The sequence below is a fragment of the Pteropus medius genome, unplaced genomic scaffold, assembly GCF_902729225.1.
Source record: "Pteropus medius unplaced genomic scaffold, Ma_sr-lr_union100, whole genome shotgun sequence".
Taxonomy (NCBI): Eukaryota; Metazoa; Chordata; class Mammalia; order Chiroptera; family Pteropodidae; genus Pteropus; species Pteropus medius.
The window spans coordinates 27,993,921-28,010,152 of NW_024340849.1; the positions used below are offsets into that span (position 1 = coordinate 27,993,921).

The 16,232-nt window shown below is 36.3% G+C and overlaps 1 protein-coding gene across 9 annotated transcripts in view; it reads right to left on the reverse strand.

Annotated features, from left to right (window-relative positions):
- The window catches only part of KIAA1328 (KIAA1328 ortholog), a 229,026-nt gene that overhangs the window by 9,057 nt on the left and 203,737 nt on the right, over positions 1-16,232 (reverse strand). The window contains exon 12 of one of the 9 annotated variants that reach the window (XM_039842884.1): positions 15,890-16,046. The exons of 7 other annotated variants lie outside the window; for them this stretch is intronic. In XM_039842884.1, coding sequence (XP_039698818.1) covers positions 15,989-16,046 — 58 coding nt within the window. In that variant the 3' untranslated portion in view covers positions 15,890-15,988. Of the gene's footprint in view, positions 1-15,889; positions 16,047-16,232 lie in introns of those variants that run through there. One more of the 9 variants, XM_039842885.1, reaches the window with a different exon arrangement.

The following is a 16,232-nucleotide window of genomic DNA, read 5'->3' on the forward strand; positions in this document are numbered from 1 at the left end:
CTCTCTTTATATGTGTACCACAGGCTGTCATCTTTAGGTTTAAGTAAAACCAGCTATTTAAGGCTGCTATATCAGGGACAGAATGAGCTGGAAATTAAGGTGTCCTGCTTGCTCTCAGTGCCACAGTTGAAGCTGGGAGATTAGAACTTATTGTGAGCAAGCGAAACAGGAGCTCTTTGGAAGGAAGATACCTGAAATTTTTCCAATTTAAGATAACAATTATACCTCTCCATCCTCTTGTCACAAAGAAGGTGATACTGGTTAGCAGAGGGCAAAATCATGAAACAATAGAAACCAGTATACATATAGTTAAAGGGCTCACCCACTTTGTTGATAGGTATAGATAGCTCCCAGAAGAGTCATTACCTAAGTGGTTTGTCAGTACTGTGAACTCTGAGACTTTTCCCTAATTCTGGATATGGCTGCATTGGGTTAATGTATGAACACCAATTGGCCATCGTCTATGACACTTTAAATGAAAATTAGAGATGGGAGAATGTCCAGACTTTTAGGGTGGATAAGGTCAACAATACTCGGTGGGTACTCTGAAAAAGGCAATTGCCCAACTCTATTAATGAAAAAGGGGACACCACAGGTGAAGCAGCTGTAAATGAATATGCCTCTGACCCAGACCATGATAAAAAATATGATTTGAGGGTACCTACTGTTCCTCCCATGTTACTTTGTTACTGGGGGGTGAGGGTGGGGATAAGTAGTACAGGAAACCATCTGATTTATTGTTCCAACTTCCTTTAATGGACTTTACTGATGCTAGGAAAATTAGAACTATTCTGTAGAAAGGGAGAAAGGAAATGGAGTCAACAGAGGGGAAAACAAGCATAGCCAAATAGAGTGGAAATATTTTGGCTGTTGTAAACATGTGGAAAGGAAAAAGCAGAAATCGATGGGGGAAAACGAGAGTTTTAACAGAGCATTACCAAGACTGGGAGACCCAATGTGTTTCTCCCAGTGCTCTGGCAGTGAAAAGTCCCAGACAGATCAATTATTTGCCCCAGTTTGGAAGGATTTAGAAAACTGGATGACAAGGAATAGCCTAATGAATTTGATATTGAAATACAGAGGAGTCAATAAGAAAGATTGAATCCGAGGACGATTAATGGGAAGGCCAGGATCTCCTGGCTCATTATAGTTGGCACTGAGCCAACATAGTAATTGAACCTGACATATCTTGTTTGGGTCAAAATCAATGATAAATAGAAGGAAGAAGGTAAAAGAATAAATAAATGCGTTATGCTAAGGTGAAAATCCAATATTATTTTGGTGTCTGAAGACAGTCTCAGAGCAAGAGAATAATATTCTTTCTGAGCTCAAACTCCAGATGCAACCTGGCTTGCCAAAGCCACCTCTGCTTCTGAAAAGCAACAAAGTAGATTGGCAACCAGCAAATTTGGGTGCTTGCTCCAGTAAATGCCTTTGTCTTCCATTACTCCTAACCAGGAAGAGTCTATTTAATCATTTTTTCCTATACAAAGAAATCCATTTTAATCACAAGATCTAACTTTAACACATATTTTTCTCATCTCAAAAAAGATGTAGGAGTCATGTTTACAAAATGCCATCCATTTTATAGCAGTGATTTATACTTCAGATTAAATTTGTGTATTGATCCAATGAAGAAAAAAAGTTTTATCAGAAACACAATCACATCATAGCATTCCTCACGTAACTTATGGGAGAAATGTGTACATGCTCATTCCAACAACCAACCTTTCTAATAGGCCAATTTAGGCAATTTTATTTAGCACTCCTATGTCCCACCTACCTCTTTTTAAATGTATTCATGGAATGGTTAATACAAATAAGAGTTTTTCCTTTTTTCAACTTTCAGGCATTTCAAAATTTAGGAAAAAAACAGTCTAAAGAAAGAAAAGTGTACAAGAAATGAAAGAAAAAAGGGATTGGAGGGAAATTTACTAAATAGTAAAATATTAATGGTGATATATACAGTATACACAGCATATATAGTGGGTACTAGGATTATAGGTGATTTAAATGTTACTTTAAAAAAATATATATTACAACTGCAATTTTCCCAAGTAAGCACAAGTGCTTCAGTAATTGCTGCCAAATCACCGGTATCGGTTTCTTTAAAAATTCATTAGAAAACAGATTCTTGAACTCCTATACACAGTCCTCTAAAAAGGATTATAATTGGTATTATGAGGGGTGAAAGCTGGGTGCCCATTCATAGATAATTAATCATATTCAGCAGTTTAAACCTGACTTTGAGATCAGAGACTAAAAGCGGAGGTAAGAAAGTAAATTTGAAATACTTCATTATAAGCCACACAATATTTCATAATTTTTGTAAAGGCCACAAGAGTATAGCACTTAGAAGTTAATGATAAATAGATTATAGTATTAAGTTATAATTCTAATTTTGTGATATCTTTGATCTTAAACCTGATATGAAAAACTTCCATATGTAAGCTTTTCATTTCACTTTAAAAAAATTCATTTTAATCATATATCCAATGTAAATACTAAATTCTGATTTATTTCCACCAAGTTTGCTATTAACCTATACATCCGGGCTTTTCCTTACCGCTTTCTCTACAACATTTTCTTCTCTCAAATAAACAGTTGAATGAAGGAAAAATTTTTAATTGTTTTGCCAGCACTGACTGGTTAAAAAAGATCTTGGCCCGAGTCTAACTGTTTTTTATAGCCAAACACTTGAGAACATCTTGTGTTTCAATCAGGAAATTAATGATAATCTTTACTAATGAAATAGGACCAGTAGCCAATGTTAACAGGGAAGTTTTTATCCTCTTTTGTGCCTTGAGACCATATTCACCCATACGGAAAGCCATATTAACTGAAAAGAATTCTTTTTTTTCCCCCTTAAATAACAGCTTTTTGCCAACAGAGTTTTTCTGTCTTTGTTTGGAGATCTCAAATGAATCAAGTTTACTTTTCTTCAGTCTAACATGAACGTGACACGAGGATTTACCCTTTATGCAACAACAGGAGCAGAGAGAGCTCAAAGACTATGAAGTCTGCAGGGCGTGAAATTAAAATTTTCACATTGACACAAAAGACTCCACTGAAGTAATGATACAATGCTAGAATCCTAGCATGACACCTTCTGGTTTGAATAAAAGTCAATGCCATGTGACCTACAGTTTGTACATCAGTGGAAACATTGTGCGGTTCACAAAAATATTTATAACCAAAGGGAGAAAATAAAAGAATTGAGGCAAGCTATGATGAAGCATAAACTTACTGGAGGGGACAGTTCTGGGAAAGCTACTGAGCTCCAGCAGCACCTGGACAATGAGCAAAGGGGAACTGCAGACCAAGCCGTGGGTGGCTCTTCTTCGAGTGCCTCGGCAATCTGTTGACTCCTCTCTCTCCTATTGTCCAGAGAGGTCATGGTTCCCAGTGGTTTAGGGGCCAGTTCCAATGTTAGTTCTGCTGCTAATTAGCTTGTTCCTTTGTAAATCAATGGTTTGTATTATAAGTATGATCCACCCTTGAGATGAAGCAACACCTCAGGTTTCACCGGAATCTGTTTTTTCCACCATAGTCCATTTCTCTCCAAAGCCCAGAAGATAAGAGTTGGGTATGGGGTGTTATCAACTGGTCTACAGAAAAGTTTTATTTTAAGAGCAGCACATTTCTCAGTGATGAGCTGAGACTGTGAGGACAGTAGACATGGATGGAGTAAAGGGACACTGATTGAGGACTCTCCTCGGAGCTAGCTAGCACAGTATGTACTTCCAACTACCCATGCAGAAGGGCACCACTTCATTAATGGAAAGCATTTCGAAGCATCCTAATGAAACTCCATGCAGAATGTATGGTAAATAGTCCATTCTGCACCTGGTAGGGCAGGTGTCCCAAGGTGAGATGCTTCCAGCTTTCACTAAGTTATACCAAGTGTCAAGTACGTGACTATAGCGACTCCTATTGGGCAGACTTCTTCAGGGAATAGAGAAGAGACAGCCTTTGACAAGAAATAAACTTTACATCCCTTCACTCAGAATAGACTGGCATGGTTTCCCAGCCCTGGCTTTCATCCTGGCTCTTAAAAGTGCTTCAGCAGGGTTACGCAGAGCCCCAGGAAGAAAAAATGCCCAAAGTACAACTCCTACCATCCTTTTATTTATTTAAGGCATAATATTAAAAAAAAAAATCCCATTGACTAAGCACACCTTTTATCTTATCTTTCTGAATTATTATTTAATATGAAAATTAATCCAGAATATTTTTAAATTGTCCAAAGGTTGAAAGAATGAATTCTTCACATATGCCAAGAAAACTGTATACACTGCTTTTATAAGAGACATGTAATTGTATACAAGGTTTGTCTGCTTTCTACTTTGCTATCCTGGTTTTGGGCTACAGCCTTTCTCTCTGGCTCTAACAATAGCTCTGGTTTTCAAGTAGCCCATGTCCTGTGACAAAGAAGCTTGAAGCAGGCCCCTATTTTGATACAAATCCAAACTCACCTCAGAATCTCCCAGCTCTTCCAAAGCAAGAAACGGCCTCTCACATATAATAGTAATCACTCTCCTGTTGCTTGCCAAGAGATTCACATTCCAACCAAGTTGATCATTTTATAAGCATTTATGGATGAGTGCCAAGCAACATGATGATGAGCTTTTAATCTCAGTAATAGTCATACTCAGAATGCACCCACGAATAAAGAAAATCAATGAAAGACTTGATGAGTAAACAGGTAACGCACTGGCCAATTACTCTGCAGCTTCAAGGCCAACTTGGAACCTTCCTTTCATGGGTAATATTAGGATGTGTACACCAAGTGGCTCATTCAAGTTCTTTAAGAAGGCATAGCAAAGACGTTTTGGTGAGAAGATAGATCCAGAAGTCTTAAGGCTAATGAAAATAAAAATATTCATGTATTTCATTTTACTGTTTACAAAGAATTTTCATATATGTGTCTCTTAATTTTTGTGGTTTAACTCATTAAGAGATACAGATAATACAAAATGGCAAAATGAATTTCAAACAAGAAATAAAGAGAGACTGACAGTCAAAAAAGGTACTGTAATATCTTTTGAGAGGTACATCTCATTAACATGAAAAGCAAATAGTTTATGGGAAAATATGAAAAGTGTTAAATATATTAGGAATGGTGATGTACACACACATATTTAAATATAGAAACAGTACACAAAAGTGTCCAGCTGAGCTGGAGATACATTAGTCAATCACCATTAACTACATTAATCTCTGTCTTCTCCTTTGGAGTATTCTTGCTGATAAAAGTCTTTGATTTACTCAGTGGCATCGTTGGTACTATCATGCACAATCCAGACAATTTTTTTCCCCAAGGCAAAGCATGTGGCCTACACTAATATACGGTCACCTTCTTCAATGTGGCTAATGACCTCAATTTGGACTTGAAGGATGCTATCTTTTTTCTGTCTTTCTCCTGGTGTCTTCCCCAAAGTAAAAGCTAATGTTTTCAAGACACGATTGCATTTAAACGTTAAAAAACCTTCAGTATACACATGTTCACATAATTGCAGGAAATGTAAATTGTACCCGGTCTCCTCTCAAGTGGGAAGGCCAGATATTCCCACAGAAATGCTCTGTGCCATGCTGTGAATGACTTGTGCTGTGTTTGCTTATCCACTTAATCTTTCTAAACTACTGGCCGGCACAAAACACAAAGATTTTGAAGAGAAGATTAAACCAATGTTATTCCGAAACCAATTATTTCTGAAAATGTTCATTTGCTATTTTATTCTGCAAATGTGTAAACTACTCTGCAATCAGGAGACAGAAATACATATTTTCATTTTGATTATTATCTCTAACAAAGGGTAAGATTCAGACAGGATGGAAGGCTGGAAAACTGAGGTTCTATGTGGTTAAGGTATTCAGTTAAGGTTTTGCTGCCAGTAAGTGGTTGAGGCAGGTACTGATGAATCCAGATTTTCGAACTTTAATTCTAATGCTCTCTCTTCTAAGCTTGCTGCCTGTCTGCAGGCAAGAATTTTACCATGAGAAAACCAAAATAAACCAGCCACAGACCAAAGCATCTTACCTTATGGCTGAACACAACGTAAGAAATGGCTAAGCAAAGACAGTTGGGAGATACTATCCCAGTGGTCCCCAACCTTTTTGGTACCAGGGACTGGTACCAAATGAGAATCTAATGCCTGATGCTCTGAGGTAGAGCTGAGGCGGTGAGGCTAGCGCTGGGGAGCGCCAGCAAATACAGATGAAGCTTCATTTGCTCCCCCACTGCTCACCTCCTGTTGTGTGGCCTGGTTCCTAACATGCCACTGACTGGTACTGGTCCGCGGCCCAGGAGCTGGGGACTCTTGGTCTAAGCAATCAAATCCCAATGTGAGGAACACACTGAAACTACTCACAATTGAGCATCTGTTGTCATCCAGACTGAAAATCTAGAAGCTTAGACATTCTAGAATTCTTAAAGAATGGGAAAACCTTTGAGTAGATGAAAATGCAAAGAAGTTCTGAGAAGTAAGAGAGCACAACTAAATGTACAAGCTGAGTAAAACCATGGTTCCTTCATAGATGTGGAGAAGGCATAAAGGAAAACAGCTGTCTATAGGAATGCCATGAACTGGTAAATTGAAAAGACAACATTCACTTTGTGATCATTCATTCATCCAATAAATATTTATTGATTGATTGTCTATTATGAGCTGGGCTCTGCTCTAGCAAAGAGATATAGCAATGAATGTAAGAGAAAAAAATCCTTGCCCTCTTGAAGTTTACATTCTATATGGCACAGGATGGGGAGATAAAGACTATAAAAACACATTAGATTGATAAGCGGGTCCTTCAAAGGCTTCTTAAACACTTTTTCAGTGCAGGCTAATTGATGTATTCTAATAACCCCTTGGGGAGAGGATGACAGTGGCTACAGAAAGTTGCTAACAGAAAGGCGAGGCCCTGCAGTTGGGTGGGGGCGGAAAGAAGAAAGGGAGAATGCTGGTGTGTTGGGGTTAAACCGTGAGATGTGCAGCTCCAGAGAAGGGGCTCCCGAATGTGTATCTTTAGCTCAAGTACATCAGAGTCAGTTGGGGAAATAAAAACACACACATCAGTGGGGCCCGTCCCTGACAATTCTGATTCAGTTAATCTAGGGTGAGGCTGGAAGTGGGTACTTTTACAAAGATTTCCAAGTGATTCCAATGTGCAGAAAGACTTTAGAACCACTGCTCTAAAGGGAATTAAACCCTTTTAGAACTTTTACAAAGGACTAATGTGATGAAGAAATCCATTATCAATAACTTCAGTGAGGTCTTGAGTGACCCCAGAAACAGAAGTCCTGGAACACCACGTTAAATACTAACTCTATCACTAGCCAAGGATTTTACTCACCACTTGCCTCTATTTAGAAGAAAAACAAGTAGGGGACATCTCGAGACATTAGAAAAATTTGCCAACATTGTGGAAAAAAAAATCCTTTGAAAGCAGGGTCATTAATATTTGCTTTTAAGTCACATATCTGCAGATCACTGTCACTCACTGCATTTGGCAGAGGGGCCACTATCATTCACACACACTGTTCTAGGTACACAAGCAAGTCCTGCTGCCCAAAGCACAAAAGAAGGAAGCTAACATCGAATGCCAACTACGGCCTGCACCAAGTTAAGGGCTTTGCATATCTAGTCACGCATAATCTGAGAAAATGTGTAAAGTGCTTGTTAGTATTCTTATTTACACATGAGGAATCAGGCGTAGAGAAGTAACAGGAATGTCTGCAAGGTGAATATTAAAGAATACAATCCTATTGCCTATTTCTGAGATGAACCTAACACTGTCCTTCTGCCAGAGAACATACACAGAGTTTGGAATTACAACAGCAAGGTCCAAAGCAAGTTCACCAATGACAACTACTATTTTGTCATATACCGGGACTGTGCTCAATACTTTATGTAAACTATCTTGCTTGGTCATCATGACAAGCCTGTGAGGGAGATATTATTATCATAGATTAAATTAAAAGATTTGTCAAAACCATAGAGCAAGCATTTAAACCTGGGCCTATAAACCTAGGTGTTATAATTATTACACCTGGGCTCTTAACTGTTCTATAATTGCCTCTTTGAGCATAACTTTCTCATGATGGTGAGGATTACATTAGGTGACACATATAAGAGTTTTTATATAAAAGCATTAAGTGCCCAGAACAGTGACACTCAACGATGTTTTTAACATTGAAGTTAAGGGAATTTAATTATCTAGGGCCAAATGAACAACTCAGAAACATCAACTCATGAGGCTAAAAACTGTGAAATGATAGTGGGAACCGGCAATACTGAACAGATGTCACTAATCATAGCATTTTTCAGAGTTCAGACCCTGGAGAAGACATACCAAGGAAACATATACCTCATCTACTGCTTGCTCGACAAAGAAATAACATATTTATGTCATATGTTCCAAGGGTAACTTTAGAGTATAAAAGTTTGAAATGGGTTTACCTCCTACACCTGTGTAGTCTTTATTTTCTTTTAAAACATTGTTTTTGAAATTAAGTAATACATGTTGGTTGTAGAAAATTTAGAAAATATAGAAAAGTATGAACAATAAAATAGTTCACCTGGAATTTGGAAAGATTTCTTAAAGCCAAGGACTAGAATTCTAAGCGACTAGTAAATATAAGGTGTTGTAATGTATATTTTCCCTGTACGGTATGTTCTTCCTATGGTAAGAATGTCTTCACAAACTTCCTTAGGCTGAATTCATTTCTTGGAATTGTGCTATGTCTTTATTATTTCTACTTAGCTTATTTGTTTCTGTTTTCTTAACTTACACACTATAAACAGTATGTACAAGAGAAATGGATGATTATATTAATGGCTTTTAACAGTGGGAATTATAGTAACAGCCCAACAGCATGGCTTAATTAAAAGCAATGTCTTTTCATTGAACACGTAAGAATTTACATGCATTCAACTGTTCTTGGTAGTAATGCACTGCTGGCAGGGAATTCCAAATTACTAACCTAACCTAAAAACACTTTTGAATGGCTGGGCTTTTCATCCTTTAGATTCAAGATGGAAGACAGAGAGGCATATTTGCAACTTCATATTTTCTTTTATATATTTAACACATTCTTTTTCTGAAGTCTTCAGATTATTCCTTTTTATTGTCATTTTATGTAGATCATTTCACTAAGCTTTGTTTTCATTTTGTTGTTTACAATATACACAAAATAGGAAAGTTACAGTAAATGCTACTTGATTGTGTGTAGTGTGTAAACTGTTATTATGAGGGCAGATAAAGGTAAAATAATAGTTTAGGGTCCAGTAGCCCACATTTTAGTAAGTCATTACAAAAATCTAAGAAGAAATTCTACTTAATAGTTTGAAATTGAGTTTTAATAGTCATAAAAAACCTTACAATGATATGTAATTTGCATGAACATAGGTTATAAATAAATATAGCTAGACATATGACACATTCCTGATATATAATAGGCATTCAATGAATAGTAGTCAGTATCATTATATAAGGTCAACACTCATATACTCTCTTATATAGAGGCAGTGAGGTCTGCTACTGAAACCTCTCACATCAACCCAACTAGTGCCCGTGGGCTCTAGTTTGATGTTACTTTAGCTTCTATCTCTCTACCTTTGGAAGAATAACACATTATTATTTCTTCTGCTAGGCACATGAGGGAATCTGGCTGAGTACTTAAATTATTTGTGTAAATGTCCAGGTGAGAAAAAGTCTGATTAAAAATTTTTTTTCGTCACTATTATGATTTTGGGCATAACTACAAGAAAGCATTGCAATTTGGCTGTTGTGTATAGTGAAACCACGACATCTCGCTTTCTCTGTATGACTAAGTTTCTTCCTATCAAGTTACAAAAACAAATTCCAAGTTTGTGTGATTCCTACCCTAAACCAGAATTTTATCAGCTTAGTGTCAATACCTCTGAACCACATCCAAATTTTAGGCAGTATAAAAGAATGAAAAAACACTGAAATTTGATATTGGAAGGGCTAAATTCAAGTTCTCTTTTCTGTTTCCTTGTTGTGTGACCTCTGGTGGTCAGTTTCTCTCGGTTCTCATTTCCTCATTGTAAAATGGAATAATATTACTACTTACTTCACAGAGTTTTAGTGCAATTTAAATGAGATAATGCACATTAAAAGCACTGTCAACTCTCAAGTACAATGCCAAGGATTATGAACAGGTAATTATAACTTTCAGCATTATATATTTATTACCAGTATAATAGAAATGTTTCTTGTGTAGGTTTCGAATCCCCTGGCAGCTGTCAATCCAGAATTTGGTTGCCCGAGATAAAACAGATCATTGTTACAATTATTTACACAATTTTTCCTTCTCTGCAATGTAAGTGGTTACTGGAAATATGACATAGAAAACTAAACAATGCTCGAACTGCCCATAGGCTAAAGCCTTGGTTTATAATCCACAGAGAATGAAAAGGGACAAATGCAGAAATGTTTGTCCCTTTTCATAGCACAGCAAAGGACTAAGATGCCATCAGTCGTTCTATCACATTAAAGGTTATACCATCATAATGGGGGCTGGAAGCAACTGGGTGCTCATGTCAAGTTACTTAAGGTAAAAATAAAGATAAAAAGTCTTTTTTTTTAAATTGTATATATTTAAAATATACAATATGATGTTTTGATTTGCATATATATAGTAAAATGATTACTACAGTTGGGCTAATTAATGTATCCATCCTCTCATACAGTTACAATTTGTTTTTGTGGTAAGAACACCTGAAATCTCTTTTAACAAATTTACGATATTCGATACAGTATTATTAACTATAGTCACCATGCTGCACATTAGATTTCTAGAACTTATTCATCTAGGATGATGAACCTTTGACCAACGTCTTATTTTCTCCTCCTTCCCACTCCTGGTAACCACTGTTCTACTTTCTGCTTCTACGAGTCCACCTTTTTAGATTCCACATATAAATGAGATCATGCAGTATTTCTCTTTCTGTGTCTGTCTTATTTCACTTAGCATAATGTTCTTTAGGTTTGTCCATATTGTCGAAATGGCAGAATATTCCTTTTTTAAGGCTGAATATTTGACAGTCCACTCATCTGTTGATGGACACGAGTTGTTTCTATATCTTGGCTATTGTGAATTAGGCTGCAATCAATATGAGAGTGCAGATATCTCTTTGCAGTACTGATTTCATTTTCTTTGGGTATATACCCAGAAGAGAGATTGCTGGATCATATGGTACTTCTATTTTTAATTCGTTAAGGAACCTCCTTACTATTTTCTATAATAGCTGGACAAATTTACATTCCTACTAATAGTATACAAGGGTTATCTTTTCTCCGCATACTTGCCAGTAATTGTTATCTTTTATCTTTTTGATAATAGGCATCCAAATAGTTGTGAGGTGATATCTTACTGTGGTTTGGATTTGCATTTCCCTAATTAGTGATGTTGAGTATCTTTTCATATACCTGTTGGCAATTTGTTTGTCTTCTTTGACAAAGGTCGCTATCCATTCATAATAAAAACTCTCAACAAAATATGTATAGAAAAAAATTTCTTCAATACAATAATGGCCATATATTTAAAGCCCATAGCTAATCATAATCGATGAAGAAAAACAGAAAGCTTTTCTTCTAAGATCTAGTACAAAGAAAAGATAGGACAAAGTATTGGAAGTACAGCAAGAGCAATGAGGCAAGAAAAAGAAATAAAAGGCATCCAAACAAATAAGAAGTACAATTATCTCTGCAAATAACATGATTTAACATGTAGAAAACCCTAAAGATTCCAAAAAAAAACCTGTTAAAACTAATAAATGAATTCAGTAAAGTTACAGGATACAAAACCAACATACAAAAATCAGTTGCATCTCTTTATGCCAACAGGGATCTATATGAAAAGAAAAGCAAGAAAGAAATCCTATTTACGATAGCATCAAAAAGAATAAAATACTTGGGAATAAATTTAACCAAGGAAGTGAAAGATTTGTACGCTGAAAACTAAAACACTGATGTCAAGAATTGAAGATGACATAAATAGAAAGAAATAAATGGAAAGAAACATAAAAGAAATAAATGAAATAGGTAAAATAAATGGAAAGATATCCTGTGTTCATGGATTGAAAGAATTAATATTGTTAAAATGTCTATACTACCCAAAGTGATATACAGATACAACACAATCCTTGTCAAAATTCCAATGGTATTTTTCACAGGAATAGAAAACATAATCTTAAAATTCATATGAAATCACAAAGGACCCTGAATAGTCAAAGCAATTTGAGAAAGAACAAAGTTGGAAGCATCACTCTTCCTGATTTCAAATTACATTACAAAACTCTAGTAATCAAAACAGTATGGCACTGGCACAAAAACAGGCACAGAGGTCAATGGAATAGAATAAATAGCTCAGAAATAAACCCAAGCATAACTGGTCAACTAATTTTTGACAAGGGAGCCAAGAATAAACAATGGGGAAAGTGTAGTTTCTCCAATAAATGGTGTTGGGAAAACTGGATATCCACATGCAAAAGAATAAACTGATCTTTATCTTACATTATACACAAAAATAAACTCAAAATGGATTTAAAGACTTAAATGTAAAACCTGAAACTGTAAAACTTCTAGAGGAAAACATAGGGAAAAAGCTTGACATTGGTCTTTAAAATATATATTTTTTTGAATTTGACACCAAAAGCAACAAAACAAACAAAACAAACAAAAACAAAAAAACCAGACTAAAAACCTTCTGCATAGCAAAGGAAATAATTAATAAAATGAAAAGGTAAACTATGGATGGTAGAAAATATTTGCATATTATATATTTGATAAGGGGTTAATAAACAAAATATATAAGGAACTCTTACAACTCAGTAGCAAAAAATAAACAGCCTGATTAAAAAATGAGAAAAGGATCTGAACAGAGATTTTTTTCTAATGAAGACAGAAAAATACTGTCTTAAAGACAGAAGTTTAAGTTATAGATTGGAGGGTATTTAGATTCTTCCAGACTGGACTTGGTAGAGTGTGGTCCCAGGGTTCCAATACTTCTGAGTCTGGTCCCTCAATCTCAACTGCAATGGGCAAAGAGTCTCCACAAGCCACCTTCAAGTCAGCCGTGTGCAAACAGCTGCCTGTGAGCATTACTGTGCACGGGCAATTGCACTATAGACAGCTCAGCAAGGTACAAATTTACAGCAAAATTTTCAAAACACATTAAGCATATGGTTTGACAGCAAAGGACCAAGGTCACAAAAAAAGGAACAAATAAAGCTATTTTTCATATGAAGCCCCCAAATAAGCAATCAAATTTCTTCAAAGCACATACTCAAATATTTTCCAACTTCCCTCAGTAAAAAACAAGCTCCACAAAATCATCCCCCCAACATACCTCAAAAACAAACAAAACAAAACAAAAAACTTTAGCTCTGTATTATGGTAAAAAAAAAACAACCAAAAAACTGATCTTTCCGAAAAAAAGAAAAAAGAGAGCGAGGTGAAGAGTACTTCCTAGAAATAGGCTAACTCTATCTCCAGTTCCAAAAATTCACTAATCAGGTGACTTAGTGAGATCTGCCTTTCCCTCTTCACATTTCACGTACGCTCACAAAAGAAGCCAGGAATACCAGCCTTAACTCCTATGAGTCAGGGAAGAACAGAGAGAAGAGGCCTTAGTAACCTTTTCTTCAGGGACTGAGAATGTAATCCTGTGGTTGCAGGCCTGGTATTTGCCCCTGTTTATCAGTTTGGAACAATCATCACTGAGTTGTCACATGACTGAGATAGAGAAACTCCAAGTATTTGAAAAAGTGACAAGATTTCTGTTTCACTGAACAATCCCAGAAGGTACTGTCTTCATTTTAAATATAAAATGTATCAGATCTACATACCTGAAAAGAAAAAGACACCAACATATAAAAGATATACAGCTGCAACAGATTTTTTCTAGTCAAATTTGAAATAAAAGATTGGAAGATCCAAAGCTACATTAATGCAAATATCTGCTTGTTGCAAGTATACTTTTTGATTAAATTGGCATACATCAAGTACAATTAGAAAGGTTATTTATAACGAAGAAATACATAATTCTGCATCTTAATGGGGATGACAATTACAGCTGATGGTTGCTAATTAACATTACTTCTCTTGCTCTGGGGGCCAGATATTTCCTGTATGATCTTTCTTACTGGCAATGGACACATCTAATTCTGGAAGGCACAAAAGGGTTAATCATTGGTAACATTTGTGGCTCATAACAAATTCATTGGTAAGTTGCCCAGGTCTGGCTTCACACTGGAGAAGAGGCTCAAGTAGAATCAGTAAACTATGACTCAGTATCATGACAGGAAAAATACTGGACTTTCTGAGTGAAGGTGTGTGCACCTACCAGCGGGGCGGTCAGAATGACAGGGAGAAAAGGCCCCTGTAGTTCTCTTTCCAGGTGGAGTGGTTTGTGCCATGTTGCCTGTTCCAGCCATGCGGAAATGCAAGGTACTGTTTAGTTCAGTGGCAACACCCTCTTGTGCCAAGATGAGCAGTGTGCTAACTCTCTTGGACAGCTCAGGGGTGTGCGATCAATGCTGGAGGCCAGAAGTGAAATGGAAAGAAAGAAGCATTACAGCTCTCAGCACTGAAAACTACAAAGCCCTCTTTGCTTGTGCTATAAATTACATATTTATTTTGTTAGCATGAGATAGATGAATATTTCTACATACAAAGGTGCCCAGCTAAAATCAGGAGAAGTGATATTAATGTGTTACGGTCAGTATTATTGAACTTCAAAAGCGATAAACTTTATGAGTCAATAAATATTACATTTGCAACATCGTTAACATTCCTTTACTGTCTCTAGCACTTGTTACACATGGTAGCTGCAAGTCTACAATACATTATTCATATTTGGGGTGTCACCAAGTGATAGATTGCTGTAGGAGAGGCTGTCCCTTAAATAAATCAACAAATAAAAATGCAAATGTTAACATTTTCAGCCACAACTTTTTCCATTTTGAATGGGGAATGAAAATTTCACATATTGACAGGCAGCAGAGAGAACAATTAACAGCCTACACCATGAATGAGAAAGATTACTTTGCCATGCCTTGTTTTATTACCTGCACATGGAATAATATGGTAGCCCTGTAGGTGTTAACACTTTTTAGAAAACAAAGGAAAACCTGTCCAGGACTAGCATCTGTCACAGCCCCATCCTCTTTTGCAAGTCTTGAAAATTCTTAAAATTTAGGGTGGACAGGGAAAAGGGTTTTTACTCTTGTTCTCCTAAGTACTACTTTCAAAGATTTGTCAGGATGAAGAACAGGCTTTTCTCTTGCAGTAAGAGTTTGTGTGTAACTAAAAAGCAGTCTATAAGAAATGTTTTTTCTACACTTTGAAATAAAAATAATTCAAATAATCCTGATTCGGAAATCTGGAAAGCAAACACTGTGCCTTCCTGGTACCTGATTTTCATAGTACTGAATCTTTTTTTTCAACTCTGCACATTGTATAATAGACCTATAATATGCCATCGTGCATGCCTAAGGATAAAATCTGGTGTGCTACACGTGGTTTTATTTAGCCAAATGCTCATTACTTAAGAAGCTTCTGAGAATCTATATTTAGCTGATTTGTAGTATTGAGAACTAACAGATCAAGAATCCTTTTTTTAAGGTCCATAAATATGAGTCTTCACAGCAATTTTAACTGGCCTTGTAAAACTCTACTGTTGATACGGTCCATTCAGAAAATGTGTGCTGAGGATGTTCTACAAAACCCTCACTGGGAAAGCATTTTCTTTTTCTTTTTCATGCTTTTCTCTAAGCTGAAATGTAATCATCAAATACACATTGAAGTGGAGTTAAGAGATCTCATTTTAATCCTCAACAATAGAGAAATTCACTAACACTGAAAATCCTGGCTCTCTCTCCTCCCTACCTGTAACTCCTCCAGCAGAATCTCTCAAGGTGAGCGAGGACAGATCCTCTATGAGCACAAGCATCCAGCCACAACATTAAGTAGTCCAAGGAGGGAACCCCGTCGATATTTCATAACCACAATTCACGGTGGGTCTTTGGTAGAATGATAACAACAGCAGCATTAAAAATAAAAGAAAGGAGTAATGAACAAAGAACGTGGTAAACTAGTAAAATTTTTTTTTTGATTATGGGTGGCCTCCAAAATAAGGAAGTTGTCATTGACAATTATTATAGTATTTAAGATTATGGGCTTTAGAGTCTGAAATGCTGGCTGACCTT